This window comes from Siniperca chuatsi, linkage group LG4 (assembly GCF_020085105.1).
Source record: "Siniperca chuatsi isolate FFG_IHB_CAS linkage group LG4, ASM2008510v1, whole genome shotgun sequence".
NCBI classification, from domain to species: Eukaryota; Metazoa; Chordata; class Actinopteri; order Centrarchiformes; family Sinipercidae; genus Siniperca; species Siniperca chuatsi.
The window spans coordinates 15,240,668-15,255,820 of record NC_058045.1 but is presented as its reverse complement, the minus strand read 5'-3'; the positions used below and the strand labels follow the sequence as shown (position 1 = coordinate 15,255,820).

The 15,153-nt window shown below is 43.2% G+C and overlaps 1 protein-coding gene across 2 annotated transcripts in view; it reads left to right on the top strand.

Annotated features, from left to right (window-relative positions):
* wwox (WW domain containing oxidoreductase) overlaps positions 1-15,153 on the top strand; it is a 128,586-nt gene that overhangs the window by 105,255 nt on the left and 8,178 nt on the right. Inside the window, exon 9 of one of the 2 annotated variants that reach the window (XM_044192919.1) lies at positions 8,950-9,031. The exons of the other annotated variant lie outside the window; for it this stretch is intronic. Within the exon in view, the coding sequence (XP_044048854.1) occupies positions 8,950-9,031 (82 nt within the window). The remainder of the gene's footprint in view (positions 1-8,949; positions 9,032-15,153) is intronic. 2 annotated transcript variants of the gene reach the window in all.

Below are 15,153 nucleotides of genomic sequence, written 5' to 3'. Positions count from 1 at the left end.
TTTCTCTGTCCCCTTGTACCTTTATGTCCCCCCCATGTCCCTTTATGTCCAGCCGTGTCCCTGGACACAAAGTCACACTCGCACAGTCAGATCACCTCTGTAGCTCATATACCTGAATGAGCATACTGTGTTTTTACTCCTGTGGCTGCTGTTGTACTGGTGATATGGCTATGTGTATGTATGTGTGTGCTGAAAGACATTAACCTACACAAGAAAGGTTTGTCTGCCTCCCTTTTGGGCTGAAGGGCATATACATCAATTCTTACCCATTTGTTTGTTTTATACTGTGCCTTTTGTTTGTGTTTTCAACTTGTCTTTAAAAAAAAAGATTCATCTCAACTTTCTCTCTAATTATTTAGCTTACCTTATTTTTATTGTTTTTGTGCTGCTGGACCTGAAATACACTTGCTATCATGAAGGTATGTTGTAAAACATGTTTTTTTTTTTTTTGGCATTTACTTTTCCCATTAAGTGTTCGTATTTATGCACTGTTCATAGACCACACATTTCTCTTGCACTGTGCTCAACAGTAGATAAAGATGAAATCCTACCAGTCTAATTCGTATTTCACACCCAATATGTATCCGTGCCGTTCCTGGGGCAGCAGTCATAACATAGGAAGTGTTGGTTAAGCCTTCCTTGCTCTCTAACTGTCACTCCTTGCTAACTCCAAGCCGTGTTGAAGCCTTGTGATGCATACTTCCCTCTGCCTCTGTGTCTCCACCAATCACAACCAGCAGCCCCATGATGCCCTGTGATGTGGTTCCCACAGATGCCGGTGTCCGTGGCGATAAGGCCTCGCAGATGAGAAATCTGATTGGATTAGCAGACCCTTTGAACAAGCCCTGACTGGCTGTTTGCCGGCGGGATGCAAATGAGCTCCTTAAGAGGAAGGCAGAGACTTGACCTTTATTGAGCCTGGCAGTATGGACGGTGGCACTGAGGGAAGAAGGAGGGGTAGAGTGTAGCCTCTGAAAGCTGAATTGTGGGAAGTGAATAGGGAAAAGTATATCACTGGCAGACAATACTCCTACTCTCTCTCTCTTTCTCTCTCAGTCTTGCTAAGTGTTTTTGTGGTGCCATTGTCCTGCCTGGCCGGTCGGCTTTCTAGCCGGCTGGCTTTGCTCGTTTGTGTCTGTGTGTCAGAGCCATTCGCTGCTGTGTTTCACCCTTTCTGACAGCCACTTAACCTCTAGGCCTGGCACCATCCACAGTTAAGTTTCTTGACCTAACAGACTGAAGCTCAGCATAGTTAACACCAGTGTTGTAGCCAAGACTTGATCAGTTAGGACCAAGACAAGACCGAGACCTAAAACAACCAATGCTTAAGACTAAGGCCATGTTCATACAGATGGTAGCACTGTGTGGAAAAAATGCAGCTCCCTCATTCATTTCAGTATGACCGATGGATTGGGACAAAGCTGGGGTGCCAACGCAGAGGGCTCTGACAAAAAAAACGCAGGGTTGTTGGCAAAAAAGTTTAATCACTTCTTCAATCACACCTTCATACTATCAAATTGTTTATTTAAATCAGTATAAATATTACTACTTGTGTAAAAATTTGGCTATCGAATAAGATATCAATTACAAATTATTCATTTGATCTAGCTCCGATGCACAGAGAGAGACTCATATCAAAATACCAGTAGCCTACCTTAGAAAGGATGAAAGCCGAAGGTTACCGTAGTTATTTCAACTTGGATTCATTTTTATGAAAAACCGTGTTGATTCTTTTGATCGGTGGACCCTTACAGAATAAATAATCGAGGAATGGACACATATTCGGACTGAATGACCGCCTCAAAGGCAGGGAGTCACCACCACCATCATAAAATTAATTGAATTGTGGAGAATCTAACCAACCTAATGATGTGTAGCATATCTATATTGACAGAAGTTTAAATATTTATATTTGTATGTGCTATCTAAGCAGCTTAGAACTCGCTCAAGAGGGCGACCCGGTGGGCTTTAAGAGGTTTTTTACAAAGAACAAAAGATCCAAAGAACTTCTATAAAAACTGGGTTGAGACCTGCTACCCAGGATTGAGACCTGCGTTTATTTGGCCAGTAAAAGGAATTGGCATATAATTGGGACTCTGCTTTTAATTAAGTTTTACAGTACTAACACTGGGTTAAAAAGGGAACAATTGAAAAATGCACTTTTTAATTGTTTTTTCCAAAAGTCCAAAACTCAGTGTTATTCAATTTACAATGATATACATTTTGATAAAATCAGCAAATCCTCACATCTGAAAAGCTGGAACCAGTGATTGTTTGGTGTATTTGCTTGGTAAATGAAGGACAAACAAGTTTTATAGTCAGAGTATTTCACCATTTGAGTTCAAGACTGAGACAAGACCAAGACAAAATGGGTTCAAGACCAAGGGATGACAATGTCAGGGCCCACTGGTCTCATGACCAGTCTGTTGACAAGTCTGTTGCTTTTGTGTGCAACATGTTAACTGTGTTACAGTGTCTCCTAGGTATAGTACTGTGTGTATTAAATGTTTAAGATTTACTGGACAGTAGAGGCTTGGAGGAATCTTTTACTATTTTATGTGAACACACACACACACACACACACACACACACACACACACACACACACACACTCACTCATGCGCACTTACACATAGTATATGACCTCATACTGCCAACAGAGGAAGAAAGTCAGGTTGGGGCTATAAGTCATGCTAGATAAATCCTGCTTTTGTTCCAGAGAGACAAGGTTGTTTTGGGTGTGGAGGGATGGAGGACTGAATGGAAGGAGTGGTGCCTACACGGTTTTAAGAGCTGGTCCCACTGTTAAAGGCTTTAGGCAGTGTGGCCCTTCTCTCAACCCCCTCCTCTTCCCTGGGGGGTTTTATCTGCCCATTTCCTCCTCTCGTGCTGAGCCCTCGGGACGCCTTAATGGCGCCATGTTCCCTGTCAGTCAGATATTTAAATGGAAACCGACCATGAAAGTATGGCCGTTCAGGGCTGGCTCACTGTGCCACGTCCTTGCTCTCAGCAGCCAGAGTCAAATGCAGAGGCCCAAACCCCAGCCCTGAGCTCCAGACAAGCCTGGGGAGGGGGAATCAGGCTCAATCTGCAAGTTTAATATCCCCCATCAGGTTTTTAACCTGTTTACCTTGCAGATTTGATCAAGGATACTGATGCAAATGGAGGCAAAGGCTCCTTGCACTGGAAACCTTCTGTCCAGAGGTTCATTGATTCATGCTAAATGGGTTCAAGCATCATTCTTAATCATTCACTTGACTCAATTGATATTGTCCTAAACACAAAAGAATATTGGTTTCTCTTCATGAGCCTGCATATGTAACAATGCACTGTTGCACTTGTAGTGTATTTGTGTAGCTGGTGTTATAACTGTCTTTCTCCGCAGTTATAATAATCACTGTGACAACTGACAGCTGCAGGTGGCCTTACCAACCCTCATCAGACAACCTAATTTAACCCAGTAATAAATCTCTGTGCCCAGTTGGCCATTTTAGCTGTTTGGCACAGGGCACTGTAAATCCACCCTAATTAGATCCTCCCACTACTCCTCCCACTCTCTTCCCCCATCTTCCCCCTCTCCTCTGACTCTCTCTGTCTCCCCCGTTTCCTCCCCTGCTCATTGGTACATATGCTCATACACCTGGCCTGCATCGTTACCTGTTTACAAATGACCAGGCTGGTTTTGCTGGCTTCAGCATCAACTCCACCACACAGTACTGAATCTCTCTCTCTCGCTCTCTAACCTCCCCTGTGTCATAATTAGACCTCAGAGCTCATGTTTGCTTAATATTATAATCCGGTACACCTGCAACTCTCTCTCTATAGTGCTTAGGTGTACCAGCCGCCCCACCTACACCCCCACTCTTGACCTCATGCAGATAGAGTTTTGGAATTGATGTTACCAGAAACTGTTAGCAAGTGTATGTATTTTGTTTTCACATTTTCTCCCCACCACTGCAGCAGCACTAAAAGGCCAACAGCACACCCCTCCTTTTTTCAGTTCCTCTTAAAGGTATGAGCATTGAGCATGTGTGTGTGTGTGTGTGTGTGTGTGTGTGTGTGTGTGTGTGTGTGTGTGTGTGTGTGTGTGTGTGTGTGTGTGTGTGTGTGTCAGGGGTGTCAGTGTCAGGGCTAATGGTCTCTAACAGGGTCGCCAGCCTGAAGATTTATGCCACAAATTAGTCAAATGTGATCAAACAGCAACCCAGTTAATCATGCAGGACCCACGTTTGTTCCTGCTTTATCTACAGGCATAATTATAGACACCCATTCCTGTGACAGGCCAACGGCAGGCCCCTGCGGAGTGATATTGGGGGGCCGCCACGCAGCGTTGTCATGGTGATGAATGTCTTAGGGGTGTGGGGAGTGTTTTAAACACGTATATACTTAACACCCCCTTGTGACTGCTGTGAGTGAAGGCATGACCCCTGCAGAACTGGTCTAACTGTTAGATGAGGACCGGCTTCCTAAATGAATATTAGTGTGAATGAGTCGGGTCCCCCTTCCCTCCCCAGCCTCACAATTTGAAGCACTTCACCCATTAAGAACAAGCATTGCCATAAATCCAATTCATCATATGACTCCCAATTCATTATGTGTTAAGTGTTGACTGGTTTAAGCGAGCTCTATCACTCATCCCCTCCCATTTAAGCTGCCTCCTCTTCAACCTCACACAACTTGGAATATGGGAATGGGAATCGTCCGGCAGTATTCTGTTATTCCAGGCCATTACCATGTGCCAAGCTGGGAAAGAGATCCAGTGATGTGTGCTGCAGTTTGTGATTGGAGTGGATCCTCTCTCTCCCCCTCTGACAGCCATTTTAAACACTCGTTTATGCAGCGCTTTTAATATCAATAAGAGAAGCAGGCAGGCAGGCAGGCGGACAGGCAGCAGTTTCTTATACACACATACACTTACACACACAGAGTGACACACACGGCCTGGCTGGAAATCAGCAGCCTCCATCTCCCTGGTATGACAGGGTGTGGTAATTATGTCTCTGCGAGAGTGTGTGCTGTTTGCTGGGTGAAAAATGATAATGGGGTGATTTTTAAGTGCCATATCTCCCGCACGGGTAATGAAAAGTACTTTTAATCCAGTTCGGAGGAACGGAGGGGTGGAGGAGAGGAGTGGCTGGGGAGAGGAAGCAGAAGGGTCTGTTGTGATGGGAGGAGAGGAGGAGTGGAGGAATACGAGGGTGCTCTAAAGGGTGGAAGGATGCTGATAGAGGGAGCTGAGGAAAAGAGGGAGATGGGGGAGTTCTATATGGAGATGAGGGGAAAGGACGGAACGAGGAGCGAGGAGAGGTTTCAAGGCAATGCAGTGGCTGAATGGTGTGTGTGTGTGTGTTTGTACCAGGGGAATGTCTAAGCCTTGGCATGAAGCTTGAGCTCAGCAATTAGAATAATTAAGAGGGACTGACAAGCTTTTAGAGTCTCTCTCCCTTCCCCTCTCTCTCTCTTCCCATCTCTCTCTTCATCTCTCTCTCTCTCTTTTTCTCTCCCGTACCTGTGCCTGCTGTAAATGTGGAGTATATCAGACAACATTATGTCAGTTATGTTAGGGTAACACACGCGCATTTGTTAGAAGTCTGGGAGTGTCAGGTGTATGATCACCAGTAAATGGGGGAAACCCAGCAACTCTGTCAACTCTAATTTCCCACACATTTGCCTTAATTTGTGCACATGATAAAGATTGCATTAACACAACTCATGTATGATACATTCATGTTGTGGAAATATATTTTTGAGAGGCTATTCTGTAAAACATAGCTCACTAATATTTCCCTGGAGTCAGGATCGCCTAAAGGGCTTATCACAATCACACCTTCCAAGTAAAGACTGAAAGAATAGGTGTGTTGTCATGCACACACAAGGTTGTTCAAGTGTGTGTGTGTGTGTGTGTGTGTGTGTGTGTGTGTGTGTGTGTGTGTGTGTGTGTGTGTGTGTGAGAGAGAGAGAGAGAGAGAGAGAGTTCACTAATGACTTCACACCCCATTAGCGCCTTTGCTTGATATGTCACACTTCATTATGTACTTAGATTAGTGGTGCATAAACTTGGAAAAGTGTGTGCACACGTATGAAGTATGTTTGCACTGGGGAGTGTGTGGCTATACCAACTTTTGGCCACAACTCTCCTCTTGCAAAGTAGACCACTAGGTACTACTGTTTTCTTTTGGGACCTACTTTTTCATTTTTTAGATTTTATGTAACTAAAAAATGATTGGATAATAAAATAATTTGCCACATTGCTGTACCATACTATAACTACAATGAAAATTAAACCTACAATGAATATTGAATTGTCTAAAATACTACTGTATTTTAGGTAACTTACATAAATCTATATTATACTTTTTTATGTAAGAGGTTGCAGGAACCTATGCTCTTATAATCCACAGTAGACAGTAACTTTACATAACATTAATTTTGTTCAGTGAAGGCTCTTTCACCTGCAATTACTCCAGAATAATTTTGGGACCAGTTTCATTCTTCCTCTGACCCAAGCTTGGCTCTGGACCCAGAATAAGACTGTCACAGGGTTAGTCTGTATAATCTGTATGCAGGACACCTTAAAGCAAAAAAAAAAAGTCCTTGTCTAAGCAGATACATTTCTATCTGTTTAAATCTGCTTAACATTTTATAATAGGGGCCTGATATATGGAGAGTTTATTTGTCTTCATAATTTACTAGATCTCTTGTGTGTGATTCATAGATCAATTACTCAAAGAGCCACCACTGTCCAAACATTTATTCTACTGTTTAAGCATGCCTTTGTATATAAATCCATCATAAAATCCTAAGTGTAAACTGTGTGTGTGTGTGTTTGTTTGTGTGCTTGCACCTGTGCAGGTATCAGTGTTTATGTGCACATGCTTGCGTGCTTGTATGTGCATGCAGCATATGTGATATGTTTTAATTCGTTGTAAACAGACAGCGGTGCAGGCAGGCAGGTTAGTTTTATCAGAGTGTGTTTATCTTAATTCCCCTCAGTCTCTTTCAGTCCTACCATCCATTACCTGTCTGAGGAGGCAGCATGCTCTCCTGGGCCTCACACACAAACCTACACTGTTACCTTGCCGCTTAAAATATGATGATATGACTGTATGAGAGTATGTATGTATTGCTCACTGTGTGTGACTAACTGCCTGCGTCTCTGTCAGGTTTGTATGCATTGTTGCCTTGGCTTATGGAGAAGATGGTGTTTTCACAGCATTCCATTGTGACCTTGGCTGTGTAAACGGGTTTGTAATGTAATCATGAGAGGAAATGCTCTGACAAGAAACCATAAACAGGCTAATAGATGCATGCCATGCTAACATGACACATCTCACACATCACATTGTATGCCATGTCACTCACACATGCACGCACGCGCACGTACACACGCACACACACACACACACACACACACACACACACACACACACACACACACACACACACACACAGTACGTTGAGGTCAGGTGTGAGTATATGCAAAAGAGAGAGGGCATCAACATGTAAATATAAGAGATCCAAACACTTTCATACACACACTGTGTTACACACTACACCCCTGTGTGGAGAATGACAGGCTCTTTCTGGGGTACGACCCTCTCCCCATGCTGTTTGTTTTTAGGGTCACATCCTGCCCTCTAATTCCTGACCCCTGACCTTTGATCTTAGTCCGTCAGCCAGCAGACACCAGCACTGAGCTGACAGCTCCCAAAGCCCACTGACCCCAAAAGCAGAGAGAACGTGAGAGAGACAGAGAGAAAGAGAGGGAGATAGAGCTTTGACCGCCGACCTCTCTTGGAGAGGGAGCAGTGTACACGCAGTACGAGTGACAGTTTACCTGTTCAAAGAGGTCAAGAAGTGAGAAAGACAAACAAAAAAACCCCACATCTCATTTATGAAATATGAAAAGCAAATTTAGAAGAAATTAAAAAAAGAAAGGGATGTAAGGATTGAGGAGGAGGAGGAGAGGAAGGAGGGGAGGGGGAGGAGGTGAGGAATGAGATGGGAGGACAAACATGCGTGAACCTGGCTAGTGGAGGTCACACTCTGCCTGAGGAGACAGGTGCCTCAAGATTAGCCTCCACATTAATGGCCTTTACTTACTCACACACACACACACTTACACACACATGCATACACGCTGCAAGCCAGTCCTAGAGAACTCCTATACCACAGGGACGTGGAACTAGTGAGAACACAGCTCTGACTCTCATATCCTATTTATACATTCTTTCCTGTACATTACAATCCTATTTAGCTCGCCCTGCTTCCTACACAATCCTATTTATGGACTCACCCCCACCCTGCCACCACTACGCGCCCCCTTCCACTCTCAAATCCTATTTGTGTGCCCCCTCCTCCTGTATGCAGGTGCCATCTATCCAAAAGGCTGCCCTACTGGGTGTGTGTAGGCTGTGATTCAGATCTATTTGTGTGTGTGTGTGTTCACCAGTGATTTGTGTGTTAATGTAACACTGAAATTGGAGTGTTCCACCTAGGAATAAGAGAATCACTGTTCTTGGACTCTTGTGTTTGCAGACATCAGTCAGTTGTTCTGTGGCTAACTAAAAAGCTTTTTTGTTCTCTAAAGGCAAAAAAAGCTTGAATTTTTTTTTTAACCTCACATCATCATGCACTGAGAGGAAAGAGTGTCAAATCAGTCAAATCTCTTAAAAGGTGAAAGAGACTGGAGGTGCTTGCGCTCTACAGCATCCTCTGTTATCTGATGTAATACATTGCACATCCCCGTCTCTGCATTCACAATAGTAGACGAGCGCCTGTGTCTTCTGTCCCGTCCCATCTCCACCTGTCCCTGTGACAGGCCTCTTATCCTCCATTAGTGTATTTAAACAGGACAAAGTGCCTGTCCATATCTTGGGCCTGTCTCCACCTGACTGCCTTACTTGTCACTCACCCAGCGTTATGAAAGCATCCTCATTCTGTTTGAAGGTGGGAGATGAAAGGAGAACAGCAGTCAGGGACCTGGTTGGCCTGACAGACCGGATTAGAGTCGCTGATCCTGGAGAAAGAGGTACGAGGGAGGAGAGAGAAGGGTGAGGATGTTCCTGCCTAACTGGATTAGGGGAGTGGGTGAAGGAAAGGTATATGTTGAGCAAGGGTATGTGCTTGTCTTTATTAGGGGAAGGAAGGTGTAGCAAAGTGGGCGTGGAGACACGTGTGCCTGTTCATATTAGAAAGACAGGTGTTGGTGGGCTCGCCCATTGCACTTTAGTTTGAGCTGAAGGACTCGTGTCTCACAGACAGGGGTGATGATGAGCCAGCAACAAATAAACTTCACATGCCGAAACACAGTCTTTTCCTGATGAAACAGAGAGGAAGACAGACAGGTCGCCAGAACACAAGGTTAAACAACTCACTGTGCTGCTGCTGTTGTATCTCCCCTACTTTGTATACACAGCTGGACTAGTTCAAGTTATATTGATGCTCGGCGCGAGCCTTAGGCAAAGGGTTTCAAACAAGTGATATATGATGTCTCCCATTTGGCAGACATTTTTATCCAAAGCCAACACCAGTGAAATAGTGTGACTGAGCTGAATTTATTAATCATTCAATTAACTAAATGTTCCGTCTTGGTATGGTTCAGATGAATGGACTGTCAGTCTTTAATGCAATCTAATTCTCAGCACACCTCAAGAGAGATGCTGAGAACTTAACTGCTCTGCAACTCTTTAATTTCTCTCACCCTCTCACTGCCTTTCACCTGCATTACTCATTCCTCAGTACACTTTTGTCACACTCATTTTTGCTTTATTATTTCTCTGCATCTTATAGCACATATCCAGATTCTTCCCCCCAGTAGTAATAGTTTAGGTTGCACTGCAGCCTGCTATCGTCATCTCTCCCTCTGTGTCTCTTTCTTACCTTCCCTCCTCAGATAGAGTCTTCCTCCGTGTCTTTGGGGCCGGCTGGTAAAGACAGTCTGGGCAGTCGATCGTATCAGACTATCAGGCCAGTTCAACCATAAATTACCTGCAGCTAACAAAGCGTGTGGCTGTAACTATTACACAGTCAAAGTCACCCCGGCCCACACGGCTGGGCTACACACCCTCACACACTGAATGATAGCAGACCAAAGAGAGTGCAGGTAGAGTGTTTTGTGAATCTGGTCTGTCGTGCACTGAGATTTCAATATTCACAGCATACTTCAAACACAGGCGGTAAAGGTGATAATACAGTCCAGTCAAAGAGGCAGATGATGACTTAATATCAGCATGATAGCTCAGCAACAAGCAGCAAAACCTATATGATTTTAGGATTAATATTAAAACCAGACAGAAGTATTTGTATTCCATTGTTCCTAGCCATTTTCTTCACTTTACTAGTGTAAAATTGCATCAGAAAGTATGGGTTAATTTAATAATAATGCATTATATATATATGTGTGTGTGTGTATATATGTGTGTGTGTATATATATATATGTATGTATATGTATATGTATTTATATATGTATATGTATATATGTATGTATATATATATGTATATGTATGTATATATGTATGTACATGTATGTATGTATATATATAATACCTTTTCAACTCAGCTAATCACACTGTACAAATGTCAATTCAAAAACAAGTAAAACAAATATTTAAAGGTAGTAGAGAAAAACAAAAACCTAAAATATGAAGAGAAAAAAATAAAACCATTATCCAACTTTCCCAAATGTATGCATACAGCTTAAGAGGTGGGGTATTTGTCAATTTAAATTTGTCATTTAATAAAGAACATCCAGCAGAGTCATTTTACACCACAATTTTTCTCTCTGTCTACTTAGATGAAATGAGATGTGCCAAATTCCTAGGGTTTTTCCATTTAGATGTTTTTATACAAACATTTTTGCAAATGGCCTATCTGTCTCAATCACTTAGAGCATGACTGGTATACCTGAAATTACATAGCCTCTACTTAAGTAAGCACAAACACATACCACTCAAACATCCAGTAATTTGATGGCATTTGAAAATAATTAGAAACGTATCCACAGTTAATATATATGGGACTTCATTCAGCTGGTGCTGTGGCAGTGTCCACTGTCCCTGTATGTTTAACTATTTGTTGTGTGGAGACAGAGCAGTGCCTTTCCCTCTCTCAGCTGTGTGCACAGGTCTGTGTTATTGGCTAATTGAGAGCGTGTTCTGTGCTGCAGCTCTGCCCTGGAGGTTAGTGTTAGCACACACACACTGTAGCAGGACAAATGAGAATACACCCTGCCATCTGCCCAAGAGAGACACTCCCTCGCCCTCTCCTTGTCCCTCTACCCTTGTCCCCCTCCTCTCTTTTTACTCTTTTCGTCTCGTTTTTATTCCTTCCTTCATGCTCCCACCTCTCTCTGTTTTCGCCCTCCCACACCTCTTCCCCCTCCTTTCCCCTCATTTTCTATTCTACCTTTCCATTTTAACCATTTTGATCCTCCTCTCTCTTTCTCTGTGCACCACCTCTTCATTTCTACCACTCATGTTTCCTCCCTCCTTCTGTCTGCTACCTGCTTCTCTCCATCCTGAGTAAGTCAGTGGGAGGTGGTGTGCGTGTGTGTTTGTGTTGTGATGTGGGGGGTTCAGGCTGTCGTGTTAAGGTGTTACCATACTCCGACCGCAGACTTTCAGAATGTTCCGTGGGCGCGATCCATAGGGGCTGACACCGAAGGTGACCCCTGGTCGGTAACCTTGGAGACCAACTTTATTAAAATGAATTTGAGTAGAGGGGCCGTCCTGACAGCAGCATAATTACATCGCAGAGCATCAGCACTAATTTATGCAGCCCGCATTCAACCGGTCAGGAGTGCCGAGATGGGGTCAGCATGGACACACACAGAAACACACACCCATACATGCAATCACACACAGACTCACAGGAGCATATTGGGACACCTACTCTCACACTGACTCACAAATACACACACACAACACATGGATCAGCATACCAATCTAAATAGGTAAATGCATTCAGTTTCTTCTTACACTGCACAATGCGGTGGCACATCCCTCTATAGTGTTTTTACCACTTTGAGGGTCAATGTGTGTTTGGACGTATGTAGGCATGCATGTGACCTGTGTGTGGGTGTGGGTGTGTGTGTGTTTGTGTTTGTGTGCCAGAGAGACAGTGTGTATATTTAGCAGTGTTATAGAGGCAGGTGCTGGACAGATCTTATTAGTGTCATTGCCTGATAAGTGCAACAGAGGAGCTGCTCAAAAGCACATCAAATACAGACTGCAAATTCACAGATAAAATACTGCATGTTTGTTCATGTGTCTCTAAAGTCTTACATGTTTAATCAATACGCCCCTTTTAGACCACATGACACTAAATCTCTCTATTGAAGCCATCACTAAGGAAATTCTCTCAGGCAGTGTGACAACTCTTATAAAGGAATTTAAAAGTAAAGTGACCTACATTGACTATTCAACAGTCTACATTAATTATATCAAGTAACGGTTAAGTCTCAGAGGCTTGCTCTCTCGTCCTTTGGGGGTTTTGTCCCAAGAGTAACTTTACTCCTGCTTTTCTTAATGCAAAGTTGTCTTAATCTTAGCACCCTGTTCTTCTAAGAAATGTGTTTGTTCTTTTAAATAACCAGTCTTGCTATCTCCTCAATATCAAGCTGGCGACATAGAGACTTGACCAAACCCAAACATCAAGATGTGAACAAAAATGAAAAGTGTTTGGATAGTAACCTATAATCTACAATAAAAAGATAAGAGTAAATGAGAACATTTTAGTGCAATCTTGTTGATTGTGACAGCTTTCATTCAGCATACAACTAACACTTTGTGATTGCCATCACTTTTATTCATGTATTGATTAGTAAGGTTGTCTGTGCTAATTAGGCTCCATTAACAAAGATCCATAGTGACAAAAAAAAGTTCTGATAATGTGTCAGTGCTCTGCATTCTGGCTGCAACACAAACAGTTCTGTCATCCTTTCCCTGATCTTCGCTCAACGTCTTCTCTGATGAAGTTTACAGCACCCAGTCATAAACCTGGTGATGACAAGTCTGCTCCATAACACAAGAGACGGAATAAAATGTGAAGCTGTGGATGATCAGAAGGGAGAGAGGAAGAAGAGGTCAGAGGAAGAGAAGCAGGAGCAAGTGCAGTCGTGGAGAGTAAAAGGGGGTGAAGAGGTGGGACATGCATATAAGTCACAGCTCCAGTCACTCCATTGTAGCCGTTGTGACCAAGGGCACACTAATCTATCCCATTAGGAGATCTCTCCGACTCTCTCATAATGTTACCGCTAGCTGCTCTCCTGTGACATGTTCCTGGTTTGTGTGTGTGAAAGAGAGAGAGAGAGAGAGAGAGAGAGAGAGAGAGAGAGAGAGAGAGAGAGAGAGAGAGAGAGAGATGCATTTGTGTGAGAGTGTTTGTAAGAGACTGTGAATGAGACAGAATGCTTTGCCTGTGTGTGTTTGTGTGTGTGTGTGTGTGTGTGTGTGTGTGTGTGTGTGTGTGTGTGTGTGTGTGTGTGTGTGTGTGTGTGTGTGTGTGTGTGTGTGTGTGTGTGTGTGTGTGTGTGTGTGTGTGTGTGTGTGTGCGCGCGTAATGACAGTTCAGCTAGTTGCTCTCTTGTGAAAATGACACGTTCCTGCCAAATTAATATCACTACTATCAGAGTTTAATGGGCCAGTGCTGCCTTCTTATTTAAAACAGAACATCCCTCTCTCGACCTCCACTATGAGGGGGGACGACTACATAATTCGGCTGTGGAGGAAAGATCTTAGACAAAATGAAGAACATTTTCATTTGCAACTGAAGCTCACTTTGTGTGCATTCAGTGGGACTACACTAATTATCATTCACAGTTTTTTTCCAACCATGTCAGTCATTTGCCTGAAAATACATTTCCCTTTCTGCTTTGTGTGATGGCTTTAAAATGTATCTCTGCTCTGTTGAACAATGGGGCTTCCTTCCCACTTGTAATGTTAAATTTTAGGATTGTGTTCTCAGTAGTTGTTCCAGCTCGGTGCATGTCTGCTGCTGGAGTGACGGCTGGTATCATTGCCAGTATTTAACATAACAAAAAAAACAGAAAATGTTTGCATTGTGTTCCATGTGTTGGGGGGCTCCTGCCTTTTTCTTTGGTGGAGAAATAACACTTTGAATTTTGGAGGCAGCTTACAGATGTTTGGCTCTTGGGTACATTTTCTTTCATAGCTTGTGTTTTACAGTATGCCTTTCTGGTCATTGGTTTTTCTTTTCTTTTACAGTACTTTACAGTAGGTGTGTGTACAGTATGAGCAGTCAGGGTGTCATTCTTCACTTGGAGTCAGCACTGTGATAATGAGTTTATTTGGAAATACACTCTGTGGGCTGCCTGTGCATGTGGGCGCATGCAAGGTTGTGTTTGTACATGTGCTTATTTGCACACTCTGTATACACGTGGATATAACTATTGCACACTACATGTTTTTTGGTATGTGCACACCTGAAAATGTGTTGGTGTGGGGAAGATTGTGAGTGTGTGAATATGTCAGGTTGCCGCAGGAGACCAATTAGATGGTGCATCAGTGAGGAGGTGAGCATACACACACCTGTGTGAGGCCCTATTACACCAGCTCATCACACACACACATACCGACACAGAGACAGCATTGCTCTGCTCATAATAGAAACATACTGACACTTACAGTACATTGACCATATGAAATAATGACTTCACTGTGTCAAACTGTCCGACGTGAGTCACCAGCATGCGTTATTTCAACCAGGTGTTACTAACTTAACCAACTTTGTGAATTATGGGTTATCTTAATGCTGCTGAGTGGTTGTCGTTACCAATATGTACTTTACATTTGAGCATTTCTTCGCTCAAAACTGCACGCCTTGTAACGTTCATACACAGTACATGAGATCCAAGAGTTATTCAGTCCAAACTTTGAGGTATCGTGCACTGACGCAATCAGGTGAGAGTGAAAAAGCAGATTACAGCCAATAAAGCAGCCAGGCCTCTTCATGTATAATTCAGATCTTTTATGGTGGGCTATGCACCCATATGGGCGTGCTAAAGGAAGACTAAGGCCATTTCCAGCCACAGAAAAGCCCTTTTAAAAGCTAATCCCTGTGCCAGAGTCCTGCTCCTTTTACTGCTCCTCTTTAATGAATAGGTGTCCAATAAGGCCTTTTATTGTCTTAGC